The sequence below is a fragment of the Mastigoproctus giganteus genome, chromosome 3, assembly GCF_048544385.1.
Source record: "Mastigoproctus giganteus isolate SK-2022 chromosome 3, ASM4854438v1, whole genome shotgun sequence".
NCBI lineage: Eukaryota > Metazoa > Arthropoda > Arachnida > Uropygi > Thelyphonidae > Mastigoproctus > Mastigoproctus giganteus.
Window position 1 is genome coordinate 239641509 of NC_143577.1, and position 26404 is coordinate 239667912.

Genomic DNA, 26404 nt, shown 5'->3' on the forward strand with positions numbered 1-26404 from the left:
ATCATACACAACACATTCACAATTTAACATGAATAAAATGACATAAGTTGGAATGAGATTGTAGTTATATGTTAGTGAACAATATCCCATCTTCCTCTATTTTAACTCTGCTCACAAACTTATATAGAAATATTCCATTTGAATACTAAGAGTATTTAAACACTAAGATACATTAATAATTAAGACACAAAAGGTACATAAGATATCAATGCCAAATATCAGGAAGGAATCATTTATCATTGTCGTTTTCACTTTGGTAGGAATTAACCCGATTTATTTCTATTAACTCATTGTTATCTCAGACATTCTCCTTCTATACTTATGGAATAATAGGTATTTTCCACTTACCAAGCTCACTATGGTGCTGGGCCCTCAAAAGGCAAAGAAAGAACCAGCTTGGCTATCTGGGAGTTGGCACTCTTTGTCTTAGCAGTGAGCTCCATCGATTTGGATGGTTTCTTCAGTCTCCTTCAAACTCCTCTTTCCTCTGTTGAACTGTTTTCACCTCAATTCCACTCCCCCCAAAAACCATTTCTGAAAGAGTCCTTCCACGTTATGCCCCCGAAAACTCTCCCCCAGTTAAGGGAATCTTGGCTTATATTCAACCGTCCAGATCTGGGACTCAGATCCCTATCACTTACACAACACATAATGGTCAGAGAGTAAGGGGTTGATCACATCATTCCTTCTTCATTACTCTGCACCTTTTGTATCCCCCCTCACCCACATCGTGTTCCGGTACTGGAAAGGTGTGTTATTCAATACTTGTGAGCGGGTGCAACACTTACATAGTGGATCGTTTGATACTAGGAGGTTCGGATATCTATCTCTGATTACAACTGCACAAGCAACTTCATATTTCGCCATAAGAACTCCTGCTGCTATGCAGATTGTTGCTAGGCGTATTAAATTTCACTGGCCCCTTTTAACCTTTGAGAGATAGTGTTGTTATTTTAAGAAATAGTTGAGAACAAAGCTTCTTGTGGGCTTCAGTTACAAACGGAATTAATTTTCTCAACTGTACTCTCCTCATTTATCAGCATGAATTAATAATTGCTCAAAATACCTGTTTTTTGTTAGTATTGGAAAAATACAAGAAAATAAGGTTCTGTATCAATCCTTAATAAGTGGGCATTGAAAAAAGGGAAGTAATTAAATAAATAAGGATTAATTTGTAGTAGGAAAAATAAAGGGGCATAAGTAAAATATAAAGACAGGAAAACTTAACTCCATTGTAACACTAGTAAGAAACTATTTCCCATTTTATTACATTTCTTTTAACTATTTTGCCTAAAAACCAACTTTCTCAAGTAAGAAAGTTGGTTTTTAGATTTATCCTATTAAAGAAATTAATTTTATTAGTGATTGACATTATTGTTCTACAAATTAATTGTAGACACCTTTAATTCACAATCATTTATTTGAAGTTATTACTTCGTATCAAGTAGATTATAAAACCTTGCTTGTAATGAGGATAAAGCCTGCCTGCCTGCCAAAATTGACTGTTCATTAAACTTGAAAGAAATGCATGTCACCAAAGCTGCATAGATTGCTATGAAAGGTACTATGAAATAAAATAAAAACAATTTTGTTGTATGGAATAGAAGAGCTTGAAGTTTTGCCATATCATAAAGTAGTGGTGGAAATTCTGACTAAAGCTTATTCAATCTGAACAGCAGTTGAGTACCCTTGATGGTGAATACCATTGGACTTGAAGTTACTTCACTAAAAATATATGTTCTTGTTTATACTCTGGCACAACAATTAAGTCAGAATTTATTTACATTCATTATTTTAACAACGAATACAATCATAACCATATTTAACAGTCACATATGCTTGAATGGTCCACTCAAAGCATGAGTGCTTCTGTATCCTCGTGCTGACCACTAAGCCACATTGTACAGTCAAAAGCGTGGTTAGGTGGACACTGTCCATTATTTCCAAAGTCTGTTTTATTATACTTCCATTCAGTGTTGAAATCTAGTCTAAAGGATTATGTAATCGGCTGATAAAAAAGAAGTTTACATCAGCAGCCTGTTTCCCCTCACCTTTTTATATGGCTATTTTAAGCTAATACAGTAATTTAATTAACAAAAAAGAATAGACTATAAAATATAGGTGTAAATACATAAATAAAATATAAATACTCAAGGCATAATATAGGGACAGTATTTTTCAGATCTATAAATATAATAAAATGATCTTTATAAATGTTTTTATAATGAGTTATTCAGATGAATTGCTAGTTTCCAGATAAACATATTCACTAAGGCAGACTTTCTAGTAACCAGTGCAGTCATTTTGCCAATTACTAAGGCTTATGGGAGGAAGGCTGGATTATCCAAAGAGAAAAAGCTGTACCAATGGGAAGAAACTATTAAGATTTAGTTATCAAAATAAAGTTGCTTACAAGGTGTTTGATGTTAAGAATTTCTAGCTAGGATAATATATGTTGGCTCTTTAAATCCAGCGACTTTAAAGTTCAGGCAGCTCTTAATAGCTTCAGTATTCATACTCAGTACTGTTTTTTTTTCCCCTTCTCTAGTGAATCACTAGTATTGTTTTTGCAACATAATCATTAAAGAGGTGAAATTTTGCTGGCTCCACTGATACATAATGGCTTTATTTTTTTTGTATTGCATTGATTGAAAAATTAGTAAGTTTTGTAAACGACTCCTTTTACAGGTAAATAATCTTTTTCTGATAGTGAAATAATTGCATTGTTTTTGGTTGTGTAGCATTTCAATAAGTTGCCAAGTTATAGTAAATTTTTTGTTGTGTCAGTTATTTCATATAGCCTAATTTTGGCTATTTTTAGCTTACCAAATTAGTTTAATTATTGGTAATTAGAAATTGGAGCTGCTAGTTACATACTTTGCTTTAGTGTATCTAACAAGCAAATAATGTATAAAGAATCCTTGGTATATTAGTTTCCCAAGAAAATTTATGTAACATAAAAATTGCTTTGTGTGGTTTTTAATTGCCATTGATAATATATGTAGAGGGAAAGAAGTATAAATTTCATATATTTTATGTAAAACATGGACTTATCTTCTCATCTTGAATTTTGCATTGTATATAACATCAGTTTTGAAAAGTAACTTCTTTTTACCCTAAAGTTTTTTCCAAAAAAAAAATTTTAAAAATGAAAATTATATGTGAATAAGTGGTGTGTGTGTGCATATTGTTTTTATGTATTAAGTTAGAATACTTGTTTCATCTTATGTGTATTTTGAACTGTGATATTCTTTCACATACTTCATTAAAAATTGCTGAATCAATTCCATGTAATAACAAAACTCAAAAGTTGGAGATGTAATATTAGGAAGATTCCCTGTTGGAAGTAATTCACCTAACATATGCATTGTAGGTGAAACTAAAATGTGAATAAAGCTTCCCTCTTCAACTAAAATGGTGTAAGTATTTAAAATACATTGTGTAATTACACTAGTTCTGTTCTCTCCCACTGATCAAGGAATGTTCACAAATGTATAGTATCATGATATTCTAGTTATCTAAAATTCATGCATTTATTGGTAGGCTTTGGAAATTTTGATGACCCTTTGAATGTATTTTGTACCCTAATGACTTTTGTGATAGTAGCTCCAGTTCTTCCATTTTTGTTTTAGATTAAAGACTGTCAAACAGAATTTTAATTACTTTGGATTTGAAAGAAAGAGCTAAAATTTTGAATTTATTTCAAATTTTATTTCATTACATCTGCTCAACATAAATATGAAGCGGACCAAAAAGTGTGAAAGTGAAGAACACAGAACAAGCCACTGTGCTGAAATTATTTTTCTTACTGTACTTTTTAGAAAGTGAAGTTTTAACAATTATAATAAGAAGTCAAAGCATATTTGTGAAAGTGAATTTCACACTTCTCAAATGGTTAAATCATTATAAGGAATCACATTCCCCAAATCAACTTAATCTATTGTTCTTGTGTGCTCACCTCAGTTTCCTCTTCCCTTCACCAGACCTAGGAAATTTTCTGAATTATTAGTATATCCAGTTATCATCTGCCATAAAATTTATGGGAAAAATATTTTATTAAGGCCAGACTTTGGGGGGGGGGTGCAACAGGTGTATACATCTGGGTTCTCGGCCTGAAAGGGCCCCAAATCCTAACAAAGGAAGACAAAAAAAAATTTTTTTTGAAATTCAAAAATTAAAATGTAATATTCTAGTTTAAAATGGCATTAAGGAAATGTTCACCAACACTTAAATGTTGGTGAAGTACAGTGAACCCCACACTACTAACAAAAGCAAAATAGGCACTTCAAAACCAAGGAGCACACAGATAACTCAAACTTCTTACTAAAGAGAATATCTAGGTACTCAACATTACTTGAACATTACTGAAATTACAAGAAAAAATGGTCTGATAGATACACCATTACAGTTGAGCAGTAAATAGCAAAATCTTTCAATCTAGCCTGTCCTCGTTGTCCCAGCTGTTTTCATGCTGGTTGCAGCTTCTGCTCTCCAGACCTGATGTTTCAGTAGTCAGCTTTGAGTTTTGAAATGTCACCTTGATGTTAAGTACTAATATTGTGATCATTATTTAGTTTTCTTGTAACTGTTTTCATAAACTTAACATTAGCACATGCACAATAGTATCTTTCTTCATATTAATATCATTTGAAAATGAAAGTGGTTTTAATTAATCATGCAGGCTAGGAATAGAAATATATTAATCTTCAGTAAGCATGAGATTTGCATGAGATGTTTCAAACAGATGTCACCAAACTAACTTTTAGGTATAATTTGAATTTTACACCTCAAAAGTAACTAAGAAACACTAAACCATATGACAAATACAGAAAATTCCTGCTGCAGTTAAGGTTGAATTTGGCAAGCTGAATTTATGCTCCTATGTACCAAGCCACATTAGTAGTTCCTAACCACTTAAAACTGCAGATAAATAATTTCATTATATTATGAGAGCAGCATAGACTATTCTCAATCAAATTTTAATACTTTGTGAAGCACTAGATGTTTCACATCGTAGTCACTTGGGTGTGCATGAAACACCACCATCCATTTTAAAATATACTAATATATATATATATATATATATTTTTTATCCTTAATAACATTACATGCAGTAAAATCTTAAAAATATCTTTAGGTTGTAAGGGAATTTTTTAAAAAATTCTCTTATAACCTAAAATGGGCACACAAGCCAATTTTCACACCTTAGTCTTCAGGAATGGATAGCACAGATGGTTACACGAATACTGCCAATGAATTCTTTTTTTCAGCAGTATGCTATATACAAGGAGCATTTGAAAAGTTTATGAACTGAGTATGAAGAATTTATTTGAGGGAGTCACTTTTCAAGATGGTCTCATTTCCCATTTGGGATCTATAAACTTCTGCTACCGATGCTGCAATGCATTTATTCCAACTGCGAAGGAGGTTTTCACTTGGGCCTTCAGGATTGCATCCACTACAGCAATGACGTCACTGTTGGTGAGAAAATGGATGCCAGCCAGGTATTTTTTTAAATTAGGAAATAGGTGAAAGTTCAGTGGTGCTAGGTCTGGTGAATATGAGGGATGGTCCAAGATTTCAAAGCCACACCCATGCAGTACAGCCATGGCAGTGCAGACTTGTGAGCAGATGCATTGTTCTGATGAAACAAGACTTCTTTGCTGAGTTTTCCTCCATGTTTGTCTTTGATGTTTTATGCAAGTGTCCTACAAAGTCTGCAATATGTCCCTGTGACTGTCTGGCCTTTCTGAACACTCCATCAGTATCCAAAAAAAAAAAAACACACAATACCATCACTTTATCAGCCAAAGGAATTGACTTGGCTTTCTTTGGAGGGGAAGAAGAGCATGTTTCCATTGTTTGGGCTGAAAGTGATGGACCCACGTCTCATATACTGCATAGAAATTTGCTGGATCTGCTTGAAAACAATGAAAATGTTCACTGGAAAACTCCTGTCGAGTTTTTGATCTGCCATCAACTTTATAACCCATTGTGCTGACACCTTTTTCACAGCAAGAACGTCTGTTGTTATGCGGCTTACTCTTCAGATGAGATGCAGGCAGTATACTGAACTGCCACTTGTTGATCACTCATCACCAGATTATGCACACTCAACTTCTGGAGTGATGGACGTTGCAGGTCTTCAACACCATCTTCCTTGCTCTTCCTTCCTCATTTAAATTCTGTTACCCACTTCTTAACCATGGAATAGGAAGGAGCATCCTCCCCAATGTTGTAACCATATACTCATGAACTGCCTTTGGCATTAGCTCCTTTTTCCCCAAATACTGGATAGGTGCACGGTGAGGGATTCCTTCCCTTAATCTTTTCTCATTCACACAACTTTGTTGACTTCAGGACCTGTAATTAAAAAAAAAAAAACCATTAAATTGCACGAAACTTGGTGGGTTATTATTAAGTGTCATACACATTAAGTATAGAACATTGTACCAGTACCAAATAACTTTTTAAATGCCCTCCCCCCTTTTAATTCACAGTATATAATACTGTGAACTTAAATTACAATAGTCAGTAAATATAATGTAAAAAAATCAACATTAGCTCCATGGAGCCGAAGGTGGATCCGTGAAATGAAATGAATAACGTCATGTGAAATGAAAAAAAAATACAATTTAAGCTTAATAAAATCAGTTTTATTTTATTCAGTACTTTCATTTACAATCAACAATAAAGGTTTGTGGTAACTAAAGTAGGATACATAGTTGAAACAATTCAAACTATTAACATTGCGATTGAAGACCAAGCGATACATGATTGCCCACGCATAGTAGATTTTGTGGGATCCGATGAGAGTTTAAGATCGAATATTGATTCCATGAAATCGAGGAATGTGCTTGCTTTTCAACGTTAGATTTGCGATATTGTCAAAATCTTTGAACACGTTTAGTTGATGTAACTTTTGTCATTGTCACAACTTAACTAAATGAAACAACCGCACTACTCAACAAATGTGAAGTAACTGAGCAAAGGATCTTCAGAACAAATGACATAATCCCACTGACACTCGATATTTCTGCTTCATACTGCTTGAAATCGGTTCAAACAGATTACGAATGGATAGGCCAACAACACAACCGCACTACTCGACAAATGCGAAGTAACTGAACGAAGTAGCTACTTTAACGAGTTGTTCAACTCTCGAAAACTAAAAACCCGATTTGAAATCTTTATATATCCTTGTAGAGTTCTCAAAGGGCAACAATTTTGTTGCTGAATTGTACGCAACTTGTTGCATCACTGCACTTCTGTACAATTGAGTTTTCTTGGGCACGTGCGTTGAACTTGTTGCGTCACTGCTATTGAGAATGAAAGTAACCAAGGTGCAATGGCAAATGACCAAAATGTGAACATTTTAATTTTTTCGAAAAAAATATTAGATATCAAAATTTCTAATTTTTTCATATTCGTCAACGGCATTATGTACCCAACAAAATAAGTACAAATTGTTTCTACTTTTGCCTATTAGTTTTGGAAATATAAAAGCGGTTAGGCGTTTCACTTTTTGTGACATCCTGAGCGCCCCTAGGGTACCCACAATATAGACTTTATTCACGTCAAAAAAAAAAAAATTGCAGAGCCCACAACTTCCGTGTGTCATATTTAGTAGCTTATAATAAACAATGTCATTTTTGTCAATATCACAATGGGTTTTTCTTTTTTTAATTATCTAAGTGGTTACTTTCAGTGATTGTAAAACTGCATTTAAGAAATTATAACAATGGCCACGAATAAGATTTTATTTCTAGTCATACCATCTCTGAATATTGCAAAAATAAGTTTAATTTTTCATTGCGACTGGTAGTTTTTGCTGGAGCACTGTACTTCACATTTAGAAAATTAATGACCATGGAAAAACAATAAAAACCATCCCAATTTTTTGAGTTACAACACAAGTTGCGCAACCATTAATACGGTTGGGCCTAACACTGCTTGAAATGGTTGAAACATTAAATTAGCTTTAACTTGTTTTCATTCCAAGGATACTGCTGAAATTAAAAACTGCCTAACTTTTTCATACTTTTGCATTATACCTCTGAAAGTTACCACTTTGCTGGAAACTCCATTTTTCAGAAGGAAAATTTCAAAAATCTCTAGTATTTTAAATATCCCAAGAAACCACAGAAGCATAAAGAAACTTGCATGATCTGAAAAGGCATTCCTGATGACTCAGAATGAAAGAAAAGTACTTTATTGGCTGCTTCTAAACTCCACTTTTTAAAATTTTTTCTGTTATTTTTTAAGATTTGTAAATGAAAATCAAATCCTGTATACCTGTGCTCACCCGTATTCCCTAACTCAGAGAATATTGGTGGTGTTCACTTGATTTTATAATGAAAAACTAATTGCGTACTATTAGTTTCAGAGATATAACAGCGTTAGGCGTTTCACTTTTCGTGACATCCTGAGCGCCCTATTAGATATCAAAATTTCTAATTTTTTCATATTTGTCAACGGCATTATGTACCCAACAAAATAAGTACTTATTTTGTATCCTCCCCAATATAGACTTTATTCATGTCAAAAAAAAAATTGCAGAACCCATATTTAGTAGTGTCATATTTAGTAGCTTTTATGATATTTTTTCATTATAAAATTAATGTCTGTCTCCATACACTAATTCTTGCTCTATATCTAAAAGGGATATTTAAAAATGAGTAAGCAGAATATGAAATAAGAATTTTTATAGTGGAATTTTGCATCTAAATGGGGGGGGGGTCTTAAAGTGCTAAGTTGCTTGTCATTTAATGTGGATTCATATAGACTGAAGGAGACAATATACATTTTTTTCTTCATATAGATTTCTTTCTCTTCCTACCTCCTTTAGACGTCTGCCCTAAAGGAATCAGGAAGGAGAAATGCATGTGAAGAAAGCATCGTACAAATACCATACTCAAAGTAATGACCATATGTATACATTTGTGATAGATACAACACAATTTGTGGATATCAAATAAGAAACAAGCATTATTTATTAGATCCCTTTAATTTTAAAATGTTCTGTAAAAATACAAAGGTTTAAAAGAAATGTCTCCAAAATATAGAATAGATTGTCTATACTTCTGGCTGAAAATACTTTGCAGATGTACTGTTATGGATGTTATTCAAGAAATGTTACTTAAACACGGCTTCGATCTATTGCAGTATTCAAAGAACGATTTCTGTACATGCCACATTTGAGGAGGTGCTGAAAAAAAATAAATACTAATATTAGAGTAATATTTTTAATTATGTTTGTATAACAGCTCTTCAGCTTGTATAAGAGCAATAATAATTGATCCGTTATAAATAGAATAAAATATATACAATACTTTTTTTTTATTATTATTTATGGAAAATATAAAATATTTATAGTCTGGAAGCAAATAAAACCACAATGATGGTAAAAAAAAAAAAAATAAAAAAGGCCTGCACTTTCCTCTCTATTTTCATACTTTTGCATTTAACTTTTAGCTATCAGTCTGTTCACTTTATATATGCTGCCCTACCATTAATATCCAGATGCATGTTGATGGTCACATCCTCCTCAGGCACCATGCATTGGACAACTATAATATGCTCAGCCTTTGAGGAGACAACAGTATAACTGCGAATGCAAGATGTCACAATCGATGGAGTTAACAGACTTCAGCAAGGGATGATAAAAAGGTGCCACACAAGAATTGGTCTGTATGTGACATTTCAATGGCACCGATGATCTGCCTAAATTGATGACTGGTGCTGAAGCCATCATGAAACATCCAAAGTTGGCAGAATGTGATAGGAGTTCCCTGAAGAGAATCATCTGCTTGGAATGCAGGCACTGAGTGAAACAATTGGGGCACATCAGCACCAGTACAGTGTGCTGCATGATATGGGTCACCACAGTCATGCAGCAGTCCACAAGCCACTAATTACCTGAGTAATGCCATATGCTGTCTAGCTTAGTGTAAGGCCAGTCATTCTTGGACTGTAGACCAACCGAAAGCTGTGCTTTGGAATGACAAGTCACAGTACATGGTCTACCAGGCTGATAGTCATGCTGGGTGTGGCAGATGCCTAAAGAAGGCCATCTGGCAGACTGTATCATCCTAACAGTGAATATTGGTGGAGGTAGAATGATAGTCTGGGGCTGTTTTTCTTGGTTGTTTTGGACAGAACCATGAATGCTCAGGTCTGTCTAGACATCCTGGGCAATGAAGCATTAACTACATTGTGGTGGCATGCCAGGGAAGTATCAGCAGGACAACACACAATGTCATACTATGCTGGCATTGTGATGGACTAGTTTGAAGACAGGTGTCAATAAGTTGGATTAGTCAATTCAGAGCCCATACCTTGGTCCTGTAGAGAACCTCTGGGATGAATTGGATCAGTTATGTGCAAAGAGAGACTACCCAAAAAGACAGCTGAATTAGTTGCTGCTTTGAAGGCTGAATGGCAAAAAATATCGGACTACATTTATTAAAAAAAAAGTGGAGAGTGCTTCACAGAGACTAAATGTCATAAAAGCTAGAGGTTTCAGCACAAATTATTAATTTTCTTGTAAATAAAGATTATTTGTAGATATGCAGGTGTCCATATATTAATGACATGACAGTGTAACTTCTGATAATTCAAATTAAGGCAGATCTGGATATCAAATTTCGATCTAAATTGAAGACTGACACCCATCTAAAGAAAATAGCACATGAAAATTGGTAAATGAAGTCAACAAAGCTTTGTTACCTATATTACCTGAAAATTCCTTTACAAAATAAATGTTATTCATAACATAGTGAATAATTGTAGTGACAAATAATTGCAAAAGTCCTACTTTTTTTTTTCTTTTTTTTTCTTTTTTTTTTAATTATGTTAACCTAATTACTTTACCTATCATGAAGTCAACAGAGGTAGAACTAATTCTAATTTACTGCATTCTGCCTAAAGTTCATATCATTTCCCTTCAGCACTATTATTTCTTGTATGGTAAAACAGTTTCCTATCTGGGGTTAAAAAAAAAGGTAACCTGCAGCCATTATCAACCCACTGCAGGATGGTGCCAGACAACTGGTGTATTTGGCAAGTATTCTCCCTCATTTATACTTGTAAAAACAAGCAGTTTGTCTTGTTATCCAGATGAAACTGTTTCAAGACACAAACATTGGCACAGTTTAAAATGGATGGTGAAGACAAAAGAATTGCTGTAAGACAGTAAACATTGTTTTTCTAAGAAGTCATGCTTTTTAAAATACCTAAAAAAGAAAAATGTAAGACAAGATGGGAGTGGGCTTGAGGTAACTATACATCCTGCTCTACATGGGATAATCCTACTTTTTGGCCATCTGCTGCAATTTGCAAAAGCCCATTTTTTTTGACATTCTGTCATGCTCTCACACTTCATAACTCCATCTATCATAAAGGCATAAGATATCATTAAACAGAATTAAGTGCATTCTGCTAAAGTTCTTATAATTCTCCCTTTGGTACCACTCTTGTATGATAAAACTGTTTCCCCTCTTAATGAATGAGCAATTTATCTATGGTTTTGTTGATTATAGACAAATGGGAATTAGATTCCTAGTTCACAAGTTATTGATATTTCTTATAAAATATATCTTAGTATTGGAATACTTTTAAAAAATCCATATGCAATGCAGTTTAAATCTTCCTCAGTGGCATTCAGCATTAGGTCAACTTATATATTATTTCATTTTATTTAATTGAATTAATAGACAAACATTTGGAGAGACTGGATAGGTGAAATGGGAAGATCTTTTTTTTTGGCTGCTGCTGTATAAGCTTGCTTTCTTACATCATAATGCCTAAACTAATGCTAATATTTGGTCAATTAAATATATATAGTAATATGCATGCATGCATTAATTTAAGTTTTGCCATGCTCGACAATTTTATAAACTTAAAAATCAAAGTTACTAATAGATTTGTGGTTGTGTTTTTCCCTAACAACAGAATTAATAAAAATTTATGTTTTAAAAATAAGTATAAAAAACAAAACATTTTAAATTCAAATTTTTTATTAAAAAATAATTACACTTAATACTACAGTTCATACCACACTACAGTTCATTAGGAAAAGGTCAAGCTGGTGTGCTAAAAGCAGAATTTAAAAAAAAAAAAACTAATTTTTAAACGATGCTTTTTCAGTGATTCTTGTCTTGACGATACCACCACCATTGGGTTAAGTAGTGAAGTATAGGTCTACACATAGAGCAGACTCAATTTACCAGGATCGGATTAACCGGGACACTTCCACACTCCAAATTAAAAAAAAAAATCAACCAAAAATCATAAAAATTCAAGTAATAACTAGAACCTGGCGCTCAAAAAAAAAAAAAGAGACAGAGAAGAAATGTTTAGCTTGTTTTAGTGCATCACGTCGATTGTTGTATTCCATTGCACCACAAAAAGACAAATTTTGTTTGTTTGTCACATACTCACCAGATGTGAGCCCTCAGGGGTTCACATCTGGTGAGTATGGGGGTGGTTGTTGTTGAGTTTAACAACACATAGGCTGCTGGGGCCATATTGTGTCTTTCTAATGGTGAATATGAAACAATAACTATATTTTATGATATATTCCTATCCGATTTAGGAAAAAGTAAAGAGTTCCTTTTTATTAGGATTATCTCCCAGATTCTGCATTAAATTTATTGATGACTGCGTATTAGAAATTGACTTAAAGGTGTCTACACGGATTGTTGGAAAGTGGGGACAGTCGACTAGCAAATGGCGAATGGTCAGTTGAACTTGGCATGATGTGCATTGGGGAGCGCTGTCATTAGTTAATAGATACAAATGAGTGAGATGAGTATGCCCAATCCTAAGCCTTCCTAAAATTGTTTCTTCTCATCTATTTTTCTGGAAACTGGAGAGCCACAGCTTTGGTTCAGGTTTTATTTGGTATAGTTTGTTTCCTGGATAACTTCTCCAGATCAGTGACCAGCTATTGTAACATGCTTTATGGATGATATTTTTGAAATCGGAATACAGAACTTGACAGTTCTGTAAAATAGAGGTATCTGGTTGTTTGGCTGCAAGATCTACTCTTTCATTTCCTCCTATACCAGAATGCCCTGGTATCCAGCAGAATGTCACAGTTTGGTTTGACTCACTGCACACGAGTAATTTAGAATGGATTTGTTTGATAATAGGGTGAGAGGAGGTGGTATTACTATTTATGGCAGAGACAGCACTGAGCGAGTCTGTATATTATGGCAGACGAAATTAGAAGTTGAGTAATGTGATCTAGAGCCAAGTTAATAGCATAAAGCTCAGCAGTGAAGATACTACATTCTATAGGTAATGATACAGAAGTAGTGAATGACGGGAAGATTGCGCAGCACCTACTTGGGTCTCAGTTTTTGATCTATCTGTATAGATCTTACAGGCCTGTGAATTAGAAGCAGAATGAGTTTCATGTAACTGCGATATTGAAGGGAGACAAGGTGTCCCTTATCTCCCTTCAAGGCTTTCCCCACTGTTGGAAATAGTCATCATAAAGTGCAGGGATATTTGTCCATGGTGGATCAGGCGGTGTCATGTCCTGATATATATTGCCGATTTCTATATTCCACGATTGAGTTAGTTCTTTAAGTCTAAGTGCAGCAGGTTTGTTTTCATTTGGTTTACTGTTGAAAAATGACTCCCATTCGGTATTGTACAGACATCTCCAATTCGGGTGACAGGGAAGGCTGCGGATTTTTGCGGTATACATCAAAAGCAATGTTTTCCTCCAAAAATGTAAGGGAGGTTCGTGGGCTTCAATGTAAAGGCTCTGAACTGGGGAGGTTCTGAAAGTTCCTACAGAAACTCGCAGAGCACTGTGCTCGATTGTGTTCAATCGCTGTAAAATAGTTTTCCTAGCAGAGTCATACACTGGGGAGCCATAGTCTAAACAGGACCTGATGAGAGCTCGATAAAGATGGATGAGGGTATGTTGATCAGCGCCCCATGACATAGATGACACACACCGGAGGATATTCAATTTCTTCAAGCAGATGGTCCGAAGGTAGTTTACATGTGCTCGAAAGTTTAGTTTCCTATCCAGCACCAGACCAAGAAAACGGACAGTGTGAGTAAGAGGTATTGGCATGTTATTGATCTTTAGCTCAGGATGAAGTGATCGTAGTTTGCAGAAGTGAGTAGTGTTGGATTTCTGTTCAGCAAAACGATATCCATTGCATAAGGTCCAGGCTTCTATTTTGAATAGAGCAATTTGCAACTGTCTTTCGATAGTATTCATACTTTGTGATTGGCAAGATATAGTGAGGTCATCTGCATACATATAAATTTGAATGGTTTCTGGAAGATCTTCCAATATTTTGTTAACTCGAATCGCAAATAGGGTAGCACTCAGTATTGAACCTGGCGGGACACCCTCTTCTTGAATGTGAGATGCTGACAGCACGTTTTGATTTCAGACTTGAAAGGTGTGTAATTTTAAAAAGTTCTGGATGATTTGAGGAAGATAGCCTCTCAGCCCCAACTGATGCATATCTTTAATAATGCCATGACGCCAGGTGGTATCGAATGCTTTATGAATATCTAGGTTGACCATCACTGGGTGATGTTTCATGACGAAGGCATTTTGTATGTTGCATTCAAGTTTTTTACAAGTAAATCTAGGGCAGATCTGTTTTTATGGAAGCCATATTGGTGATCAGAAAGAAGATTCTGAGAATCTAGAAACCACGTGAGCCTCTTATGCACCATCCTACATAATCCTACACCATCTTATGCACCATCATACATAACAAGTACAGGTCACTGTTGAACAAAAGCCGAGAATTAGGGTTGAATTTGAAAGTGTCTGCAATTCTAGGAGGACACGATAGGAGAGAGTATATGATGAGAGCCTTGTCGATCAATTCGGCCCTGGAAAGATTGTGCAAGGCTCAAGGGGTAGAATTTTTTTCAGCCTGGACTGTACTTGTTAACAGGAGAGATTGCTTCTACAGGGATGGGATACACTTAAATAGAAAGGGTGCAAGAATATTTGCTGATGCTATCGAGGCAGTGTTAGGTGGGTCGGAAAACTGCTAGCTTGGGGGGAGACAAAGACCAATAGATTGACAGTAGCCACTGGCAGAGGTGAAAGAGATTCTTGCACTGCTTCTATTAGAATGAGCAGAAGCCTGAAAAACAAGAGGCAGGATATTTCAGAGACTGTTGGAAGTCATTGCGGTACAAGTAAACACATGGGTTGTGTTAGGGTAGCTAAGAATAGAAACAGGTGCAGGTATACTTGTGTGTACACCAATGCTAGGAGTTTAGTAAATAAATTTGATGAATTTGAGGTATTGCTCAAAACATCAAAGGCAGATATTGTTGGGATATCAGAGACGTGGTGTCACACAGATATAAGGGATGCAGAACTGCAATTTGGGGAGTACAACGTCTACAGAAAGGATAGGAAGGGGGGAGGGGTTATGCTATTAGTTAAGAAACATAAAAACCAAGGAAGTGAAGCCAGTCGACATCGCTGGACAGTGCAGTATTGAGTCAGTTTGGTGTGACATAAGCATTGGGAGATCAAAATTGAGAGTAGGAGTGTGCTATAGGCCTAATGACTCTGATGAGTATAATAAGGAACTGTACAGGGAAATAGAGTGGGCCAGTAAATCAGAGTGTCTTATAATGGGAGATTTTAATTTCCCAGATATTGACTGGAATTTGGGGGCTGGTTACTCACGCACTAGCAGGGCTTTTGTGGATTTATTGGATGATTGTTTTCTACATCAGCATGTTCGGGAGGCAACTAGAGGGAGTAATACTCTTGATTTGATTATCAGCAGTGATTCTTCATGCATTAAGAATCTGCAGATAAATGAACCACTAGGTGGCAGTGATCACAGTGTGCTGAAGTGGGATTTACTCAAAGAGGTAACTACCATTAGGGGTAAAGGGAAGGGTTATTGCTTCCGTAAAGGCGACTACGATGGACGGAGACAGTATTTAAATTCTATACAGTGGGACCAACTGATGATGTTACCAACAGCAAATTCAAAATGGGAAGCATTCAAAGAACTTATCTTGGAAGCTACTAGGCTTTACATACCAACTAAGAAATATTGTTCAATGTTTAGGCCAAAATGGATGTCAGATGAACTAATGAGGCATATGGCAGAGAAGAAAAATGCATGGGATACTTACAAATTAACACATGACACAGAAGCCTATGATAGATACAAGTTGATATGCAACCAAGTTACAAAGGAGGTTAGGCAGGCGAAGGCAGATTACGAGAAATCCTTGGCAAGGGATGCAAAGAAAAACAGCAAAGAGTTCTTTACTTATGTAAACTCTAGAAGGAAGGGGATGAATCAGATTGGTCCACTTGATATCGATGGGTCAACTGTTGATGATCCTGCTCAGGTAGCTAACAAACTAAATGACTATTTTGCATCGACATTCACACATGAGGAGTTATTCAGCGAAGGGAATGCCAGAGGTGTATTCAACTCTAACAGTAAGCTACAGAATCTTGAAATAACTGGGAGTAAAGTGGAGGAGAAACTGTTGAAGATAAACACAAGAAAGGCACCCGGGGTGGATGGGATCTATCCAGTTATATTAAAGGAGGCAGCAAAGGAAGTAAGCAAACCCTTAGCCATAATTATGAGAGCTTCCTTGGACTCAGGGGAGGTACCCATAGACTGGAAATGTGCAAATGTGACCCCAATTCACAAAGGAGGATCAAAGGCTGACACAAGTAATTATAGACCTGTGAGCTTAACTTCTGTTCCAGGAAAATTAATGGAGGCACTGGTTAAAGAAGCACTGCAGGATCATTTAGACAAGACTTCAGTTATAGCTCAGACACAGCATGGTTTTGTTAAGGGGAAGTCTTGACTGGATACTATGATGCAGTCACAAAAGAACTGGATGCAGGGAATAACTTTGATATTATATACAGTAAACCCCCACTATTCGCGGTATCTGTATTTGCGGTTTCGCGATCGCCGATTTAATATAAAATGAAACCTAAAAAATGTGAATTTTAAAGCGCCGTGAATATTTTCCGCCATAAAAAAACATGGGCGTGGCTAAAATTATCTTTCCCGGTAAAAACAGCGCTCAGTGGGTGGGGGGAAAGGAGTGACAAAATCGCGAGTGTGGATGTTTCTCGCTAATCCTTGTTCAGTATGTGTTATGCGCTTGTCATGGAAGGTTTCGTCGTTTGCTTTTAATTTATATGCTTATAAATTGAATAAATTTATCAATTTATAAATTGATTTGCTTACAAAAATGATAAATCTACTGTTTTGCAGTGTAAAACGGACTTTTTCGAGTGTGTTAACGGAAGAAAGTGACTTTATTGTGGACAAGTTCTTTCTAACTCCTACAAAAATATGGCTAAAAATAACAAGAGAAATGTGAAAATAAAGAAGGTGATGACATTAGCGAATAAAATTGAGTTATTAGATAAAATTTCTAATGGTAAAAGTGTCTCCTCAGTGGCAAAACATTATAAAATCAATGAGTCAACGGTACGATCAATCAAGAAATCGGAAGGAAAAATCCGCCGTAGTGTCCGTGAAAACGCGCTAATTGCTTCAAAAATTTGCTCTGTAACTCGTGATGTTAAATTAGAAAAAATAGAAAAGGCTTTAAACATGTGGATAGAAGACCGAACTCAAAATAAAATTCCGTTAAGTTCACTCATCATTCGTGAAAAGGCAAAACTCCTTTATCAACACTTTAGCGAAACTGGTGATAGCACTGGCGGGATAAGTTTTTTTGCTAGCAAAGGCATATTACATTTAATATTAAATTGTATCTTATTTTCATTTCGATGCCATATGCTTGCATTTCACTATGTACTGTCTATGTACATAGTCATATTATGAAGGTACATATAATACATACATAGAAAAAATTTTAGACTAGTTTTTCTTATATATTTCATACTTTGGAACGGAACCCCTTTATTACTATGGGAGCCATAACTCAGTATTCGCGACATTTCTCAGGAACGTAACCCCCGCGAATAGCGAGGGTTTGCTGTACTTGGATCTTAGAAAGGCTTTTGATACTGTTGCACATGGAAGACTGCTACACAAATTGGAGCAGTGTGACATTGGAGGCAAATTGCTGCTATGGATAAAGGGGTGGTTGAGGGAGAGAAGACAGAGAGTGGTAATCAATGGACACTGCTCATCGTGGACTAATGTTATTAGTGGAGTCCCTCAGGGCTCAGTGTTGGGTCCATTATTGTTTTCTGTATTTATAAATGATATTGATGATGGTATATCAAGCTTAATGTCCAAGTTTGCAGACGATACAAAGGTTGGCAGGGTTGTCAAGGACACTACTGACACTATGCTGCTGCAACAGGATCTGGAAAGGTTGAGCAGATGGGCTGAGAGGTGGCAAATGAAGTTTAACATTGACAAATGTAAAGTACTACACATGGGAAACAGCAACCCCAGAGCAACGTATCAACTCTGTGGTACTACACTGACAGTGGTAGAGAATGAAAGGGACTTGGGGGTGGTTGTGCAGGCAGATATGAAGTTCTCTGAGCAGTACAGACGGGCTGCAAGAGTAGCTCATGGAGTATTGTCAATGATATACAGGAATTTTTCCAGCAGGGATAAGGAGGTGATTATTCCATTGTATAAGGCAATGGTCAGGCCACACCTAGAGTACTGTATACAAGTCTGGAGGCCTCATTTCAAGAAGGATGTAGAGCTGCTGGAACGAGTACAGAGAAGGGCAACAAGATTAGTGAATGGAACAAAGGGGTGCTCTTACGAAGAAAGGCTTAAGTTTTGCAAATTACAGTGTCTGGAGACTAGGCACCAGCGAGGTGATCTGATAGAGGTGTATAAAGCCTTGAATGGTTTAAGTATGCTCAATGCTGATGGGATTCTTCCTCTATCTCAGAAAAATCACCTGAGAGGGCATAAATTCAAATTGAGGAAAGACAGATGCAGGATAGACGTGCGGAAATTTGCCTTTAGCCAGCGGGTGGTTGGTTGGTGGAACAGACTTCCATCCCTTGTGGTGGAGGTTGATAGCCTAAATAAGTTTAAGGCTCAGCTGGACAGGTATTTTGAACGAACAGAGGGGTGAAGTGGAAGTGGATTTTTTTTTTGGCTGATGCTGCATAAGCTTGCTTTCTTGCATCAAATGCCTCTACTAATGCTAATCCTTTCAAATATTTTGTCTAAACAGCTTGTTAATGATATCGGTCTGTAGTTCTGGACCAGAGTGGGAGCCTTGCCTGGTTTTGGAATAGCACAGATATAGGAATGCTGCCAGGACAGAGGACAAGTATTTTCTGAAAAGATACGGTTATAGAACAGTAATAATATGCCAAGGTCAGCTTCACCTAGATGCTGCAGCATACTGTAGTGAATACCATCTGGTCCTGCTGCACCATTTGACGATTTTCTTAAGCATTCCTTGAGCTCAACTAGAGTAAAAGGCTGGTTATAAGGAAGTAAGAGTCTAGTTTGAAAATTTAATTTTTGATGTTCTTCATTAGTTTTAATGCGTTGAAAGGATGTCACATAAGAGGATGAGGCGGAAATGTTATAAAACGACTCTGATAGCGCATTTGCAATATCAGTAGGGAAGATAATTCCTGCCCATTCCACTGTATTATTGGTGATTGCAGCGGTAGAAATTTCCCATTGAGTGCTTGTATTTTTTTCCAAATAATTCGAGTGTCAGTATTTTTGTTAATGGATGAGGCAAAGTTAATCCAGGATTCATGTTTTGCTTTTTTTTCTAATTTGCCTCGCTTTAGCTCTGAGTTTTTTGTAAACAGTTAGGTTGGCAGTAGTTGGGAATTTGTGAAAGTGGTCCCAAGCTCGGTTTTTATCACACTTTGCTTTGGAGCATTCTTCATTCCACCACTGATTTTGGTGTACACTCTTGCACTGGTTAGATTTTGGAATGGAAATTTCTGCTGCAGATAATACGTGGCTGGTAAGGTGGTCAGTTACGTCATCAACATTCTGTTGCTGTACATATTGCTTTTCAAGTATAACACAACTGGAAAAGGTTTTCCAGTCTGCTTTTTGGAAGTTCCAAGAAGTGCGGCCTTTAGGGTATGACACTACCTGTGTTTGAATTGAACTGATGATAGGGAAATGGTCACTATGGAATGGCTCATTTAGCACTAACCATTCCATGCTTGGAAAAAGAGATGCTGAACAGATGGATAGATCTATGGCGGATGTAGAACCAGCAGGTAGTTGAACATGAGTTGGAGAGCCAGATTATGGTTATCCAGGAATGTTTCAATTAATTTGCCTCTACTATCCATGGTGGAGGATCCCCACAATGGATAGTGACCATTGAAATCACCAAGTAAACAGACGGGAGGTGGAAGTTGTGTAATAAGACTGTCCAGTTCAGTCTGGGAGGTGAGTATGGGCTTGGCACATCTGGTGGGTAAATATGTCAGGGATGTCAAATTTTTTTTATAGTAAATATTTTTTTTTTGTTTAGAAATCGCAAAAATGATGGATAAACGGAAAAGAGTTGCACTTTCGGTTAAACAAAGACTTGAATTATTCAAAAGTTTGAAAACGGTGCATCTGTTAAATCTCTAATGAACCATTACAATGTTGGTGACCAAACCATATGCGACATCGTAAAAAATAAAGGGAAGCATCGTATTGAATACACAAGTAGTGCATGGCAAGTTTTTTTTCATTTATCTATTGCCATATTTTTTACCTAGGTTACTGAACATTTTTCGATACAGTAAGTCCCCGACTTGCACAACTATGGATTTACATAATTTTTTTTCACTCAATTTTTTTTTAGGATTGTAAAATTTAAATAAAAAAAAAATAATAATAAGCAATCAATAATGACGATCACAGCACACACAAATTTCACAAGTGAGATATGGAGTAACAAGCAAAAAAATAGGAGGGAAGAAGATTCTTACAATTTATTTATGGGTTTTTTTTTTTTTTTTATATGACTGAAGATTTCTGTGATGGGGATGTATACTTTAACATAAAAACTCACACAATTGAAGCTATAGGTATTAACGCAAATACAATAAGGTAGAGTTTAATACCCGTTTATAATTAGATACACGAACAGAAAAGCCCAGTAACCCAGGAAGTGCAAATTGTTTTTGTTTTATGGCTGTGACCTCCAGAAATGTGGTTTAGTAAAATATGAGCTCATGCGGGGTGATAATAGCGAGTTTTCGCCTTAACCCTGTGAAGTTCTTTACAGAAAATTTCATTTCGAAAGCCATCATGGTGCTGACTAAGAGAATAAGTGACAGCAATACTAGTAAATCTACCAAGAAAAGGAAAGCGATTGATTTGGATCAGAATATTAAACTAATAAGAATGTATGAAAATGGTCAAACATTAACAAGTATCGTGCCGAATTCAGATTTGTCAGTAATAATATAGTAGTAATATGTTATTAGTCATTCCCGAGTACGCAAAACTCGACAAAGTAAGAAGTTACGTCTTATGTTACTATTACGTATGTCAAGGACTTCTGTATTTTTGGATTAACCATGAAATCGATTATCCGGGATTTGCTTTTTAACCATCTATCCCGGAAAATCGAGAGTCTACTGTACTTGCACAAAATTGTGATATACAGGTAACCCCGTATAACATTGTAGTTAGGATCCCATAAAATATCGTGTAGTGCGAAACTGTGTTATACAGGACTAAGAACCAGTACAAAAAGGTGGGGGGAGGGGAGTTGCAATCCAAAAGCTAACAAAAATACATCATTTTATAACTATCGGAAACTTAATTTTTATTAAAAATAGTAACTGAACAAACGTCTTACAAACTGTGATATATATATGTCAGATAATGATGTTTGTTTGCTTTTGCTTGATAAATCTTTGTAAATTGCATGGTATGAAGCTAAGCATTTTTGAAGCTCCCTTTTGAAATTTTTGTTCCTCTCTGCATTCAGAAAATAAGATTCTAATTGCTCGGCTAAGTTTATGCCTTCCCACATGCTTTTCAGTGTAAAGTTTAATTTTTATCTGTGCTATCATCCTCTGAATTGATTTGGTTTACCTCCGATGCCATTTCCACCAAATCAACTTCGCTAGCCTCTTTTCTACCTGTAATTCTTGAACATCTTCAGTAGTCACATCATCAAACCTTCTTAGCAATATCTACTATCACACCGATTCCGTTTTCTACCATATTTCCTGAAAGAATTGACTCTGGCCAATACATTTTTTTTCCAACATGGTTTTAATGTTGATGGTTTTATTTCTTTAAGCGATAAAGTTATGATTTTGATACAGTCCACAGTTTAGAAATGTTTCCATGCCTCCATCACCTTCAATAGATTCGGAATCAATTTTTTCCAAAATCCATTGTACATTTTCTGATGTTATGAGTTTTAACTTGCATTAGATCAAGTAAAATAATGCCTTGATCTAATGGCTGAATTAAAGAAGTTGTATTAGGTAGTAGGAACAGTACTTCAACATTTTTGATGACTTAAATCTTTTGGATAGCCTGGAGCATTATCCAATAGAAATAAAACTTTTACTAGATTTTTTCGCTTTAAATAGTTTTCCACAGCTGGCAAAAAACAATTTAGAAATCATTCTTTTAATAAATCGGCAGTTACCCAAATTATACCTGTTTCTTAGGCATAATTTAAGGTTGGAATTTAATTTCCTACAAAGAAATTATTCCAATACAGTTCTTAAGAACTAAGGTTAGTAATGCTTCAAAGTCTTTTTTTTTTTCTTTTTTTGTGGTCTCAAACAAGCACAAGTTCAACAGCACAGAACCTAACATGGGGATTTCCGAACAAAATAAAATACGGAGATTTCCCAATAATTTTTTTTGCATAACGACTAGCAAGTCAACAGCAGAAATTCACAAAAAAAAATGGAAATGTTGAAAAATTGCATCCAACATAATAATAGTAGGTTTTTCTCCGCATAGATGCTCAAAAGTACTGTGCTTTCCAAGGTTTGCTGAAATTCTAACTGTGTTATATAGGTACCGTGTTGTGCAAGGATTGCTGCAATTTATCAATTGGGTTAGAGCGAAACTGTGTTGTAGAAGTACCATGTTATAGAGGAGTTGCCTGTAGTATTTTATACTTATACAAGTAAGTGTACAAAAATTCATAACTTCAAAATGACTCTCTGCTAACAAAAGGGTACCTACAATGTGTTATTTTATTCAGTGCCACTGAATTAAAATAAAAGTAAACTGATGTTAAGTGTAGGAACTCACACATAATTATGGTGCAACATTTATGTGAAAGTTAGATTAGCAGAATTGCCATAGCTTAAAGATGCATGGATTTGGCTATTTAGTTTTGGAAATATGAAAAAAAATAAAATCTTAAAAAATCACGTAATTGTACTAAAATATAGTAAGTTCTGTTTAACATGTTTGCTGTCAACTATATTTGAAACAGTACATCTGTTGTGCTATAATTTTTGGGAAATCAATTGGAAAAACCAACATTCGGGCATCTGCGGCATTCCAAAAATTCTTAAATATTGGTTGAAAAGTAAGTTTATGAGAACTAAATTAAGTAAACAAGCATGACTATTGTGCCAATGGAATTAGAAAACATTTGCAAATTAAGTTGTAAAACATTTCTAAATTCTTACATTCATAACTTTGTGCTTTATTTTAAATCATACCTCAGTAAATTGAACTGTGCATGGAAAGTAGGTAACTGGCACTGTATGAATACTTGGTGCTTGACCACCATAATCCATGGATGTTGTTTTAAATAGAGGATGATGTCGTCTGTGAGGCCAACCTCTCATCCAGCTTGCTGAGATAGGATTTTTTATATATTGGGGAAGGAAAAAAAATCAATAATGTATTAAATTTTTATTAAACATACATGCAAAAAAAAAAAAAAAAGATAATGGCAATAAGCTGTAACGTCTTTATTATCTGAGATATTGTAATCATAATTCACATGTGTAAAATAAAATCTTTCAACTTTGTGAAAATACCACTCAATCTAAGAACTGCCATGCTCACTACATTTCCTCCAGCATTCTTTTCAGGCAGTGATTGCATGTTGATAAAAATCAGGAGGCTAACATTTATACCAATGTTTAATGTCAGAAATGAGTTCCATATCACTCTTAAACACCTTACTCCATAGGCCTTCAGTCTATCAAACAAAAAAAAAAATCTCATAGGGTCAGGTCAGGACTATAGGGTGGGCAAGGCATTATGCTCCACCTCAGCTTGGCAAATCTTTGAGGGTGTCATCTGTGCTTGCCTTGTATTATTCTGATGAAACTTGATGTCCTGCTGATTAAGTTCAGATCTTGGTTTTCACAGCATTATTTCTTGCATCTATTAGATGCAAGAAAGCAAGCTTATGCAGCATCAGCCAAAAAAAAACACTTCCATTTCACCCCTCCATTCAATTAAGCTTTTCAAGGATAAGCAGCGTCTTTCTTTGTTAATGGTTGTTCCACTTCCCATAAAAAATGATGACATTCTGATCCTAAAGGTAGCCATAAGTTCTGTCAATGATTTGGAAGTTTTGGCTTTTTGTTTACAGATGACGTCGGGTATGAAATTTTGTGGATTGTCATTTGGTTTGTAGGTCATAATGGAAGAGCCATGTTTCATCACATCACAACCCCTTTAAAGCATTCAGGACTTCCAACACCAAACCTCTCCAGAAGATCTTCACAGCCATCATCTCTTGTGAGAGCAGATTAGACACTCACCAAGAACAATTTTCTATATCCCATTCTGTTGATGATGGTCAAAACATTTCCCTTTTGTAGCATCCATCATTTGTCTGGTGATTATGCACCTTCATTTCAAATGACCTCATCAACGAGTTCGTTTTCACTGTTTGTGACAGACATTGGTTTGTCCTTAAATGTTGAAATTACCTTCCCAAAACTACTGAAGTCAACTCTGGACGTTACTTCGATCAACTGTCTGGTCTCCATAGACTTCCAGGCATTTTCAATAGATAAATGTAGGCAACTGATCATCCAATTTGAACATAACTCCATCATGCACTGTTGCCGTAAACGGCTCACTTATAAAAACTGTAAAATGATATTCAGTGTGTTAATGGGCAATTGATAGTACAACACATGAATATCATAAATCCTCCTCATGTGCATTACTTATTGACCCACCCTTGTACACAAAAGAAATATGCATATACTGATTACCAAATGTATGTGTGCAAAAGTCAAGTTATAACCATAAAGCCTAATTTACAATACATTTTTAAAAAATGTATGTATGTAATTGTATTGAATATTTATTTTTGAAAATTATTAATATAAGACTATTTTGAGTTTGAAAAGAAATATGCCTCTATTTAAAAACTGTAAAATGATATTCGGTGTGTAAATGGGTAATTGGGCACATACACAAGAGGGTAAAAAATCCCCCTCTTGTGCATGTGCATTACTTATTAACCCACCCTTGTACATGAAAGAAATATGCATATACTGATTACCAAATGCATAAAGCCTAATACATTTTTAAAAAATGTATGTATGTAATTGTATTGAATATTTATTTTTGAAAATTATTAATATAAGACTATTTTGAGTTTGAAAAGAAATATGCCTCTACTTGTAAAACAATGACTGAGGGACCAGTCCTCTATAGGCATTTAATACAGATTGTGAGCACCTCAAACAACACTCATAATTATGAATGATAACATCATACATTAATAAATCTTACCCTTCTACAAGAGAGAGAGATCTTAACATAGGAGACAAATGTGCTCCAGTTTAATTAGATTTTTTGGGTAAGCAGATCTGGCCACTCCATAGGAGCATTCACTTTAAAGAAATTCATAGCTAAACCTGTTGTGGAAAGAACATTATTGTTCATGAGAGGCAGGAGGGGAAAAAAAGTACCTTCTTCAAAATATATGAAGTGGTGCAACCACTGCTTCGTTAGTGGTCTCTTTTTCTGATGTTAGAGAAAAGGAACCACATTCTTCTCAGATGAGAATATAAGAATCAATTTCAAGATCAAATCACTCATCTGTAAAGAGAATATTAGCCTTGGTTTCAAAGAGGTTTTGCAGCATCAATTCAGGTGAGTCGTTTAATAATGAGTTCCTATTCCAAAGAGGTGTTGCAGCATCAATTCAGGTGGGTCGTTTCATAATGAGTTCCTATTATTGAAGCCTTCTGCACATAGTTTGCCTTGAAACTACTTTTCCTGCATCTGCTGAGAGGGAGAGAGTTACCTGACTTATTTCACTGTTAAGATCATCCCAAGATGCTATAACACTTTAAAACATCTCTCAAACATCTGATATGTTTGAATCCTAACCAAGATACTATGATTCTAATGTTCTTAACATGCACATTGTATTCTACAGAAAGAGAAAAAACAGAACATGTTCTGTCCTGCATCAGTTTAAGTGCTGTTGTTGTATTGTACCTCAC

General features: G+C 35.5%; 1 protein-coding gene across 2 annotated transcripts in view; it reads right to left on the minus strand.

Moving 5' to 3' along the window:
• Nucleotides 1–8988: 8988 nt before the first annotated feature.
• Nucleotides 8989–26404, minus strand: part of LOC150088925 (piercer of microtubule wall 1 protein) — a 55714-nt gene continuing 38298 nt past the window's right edge. For both annotated transcript variants that reach the window (XM_090370957.1, XM_090370958.1), the window contains exons 5-6: nucleotides 23639–23775; nucleotides 8989–9208 (exon numbers count right to left, since the gene is read on the minus strand). In XM_090370957.1, coding sequence (XP_090227083.1) covers nucleotides 9140–9208; nucleotides 23639–23775 — 206 coding nt within the window. In that variant the 3' untranslated portion in view covers nucleotides 8989–9139. The remainder of the gene's footprint in view (nucleotides 9209–23638; nucleotides 23776–26404) is intronic.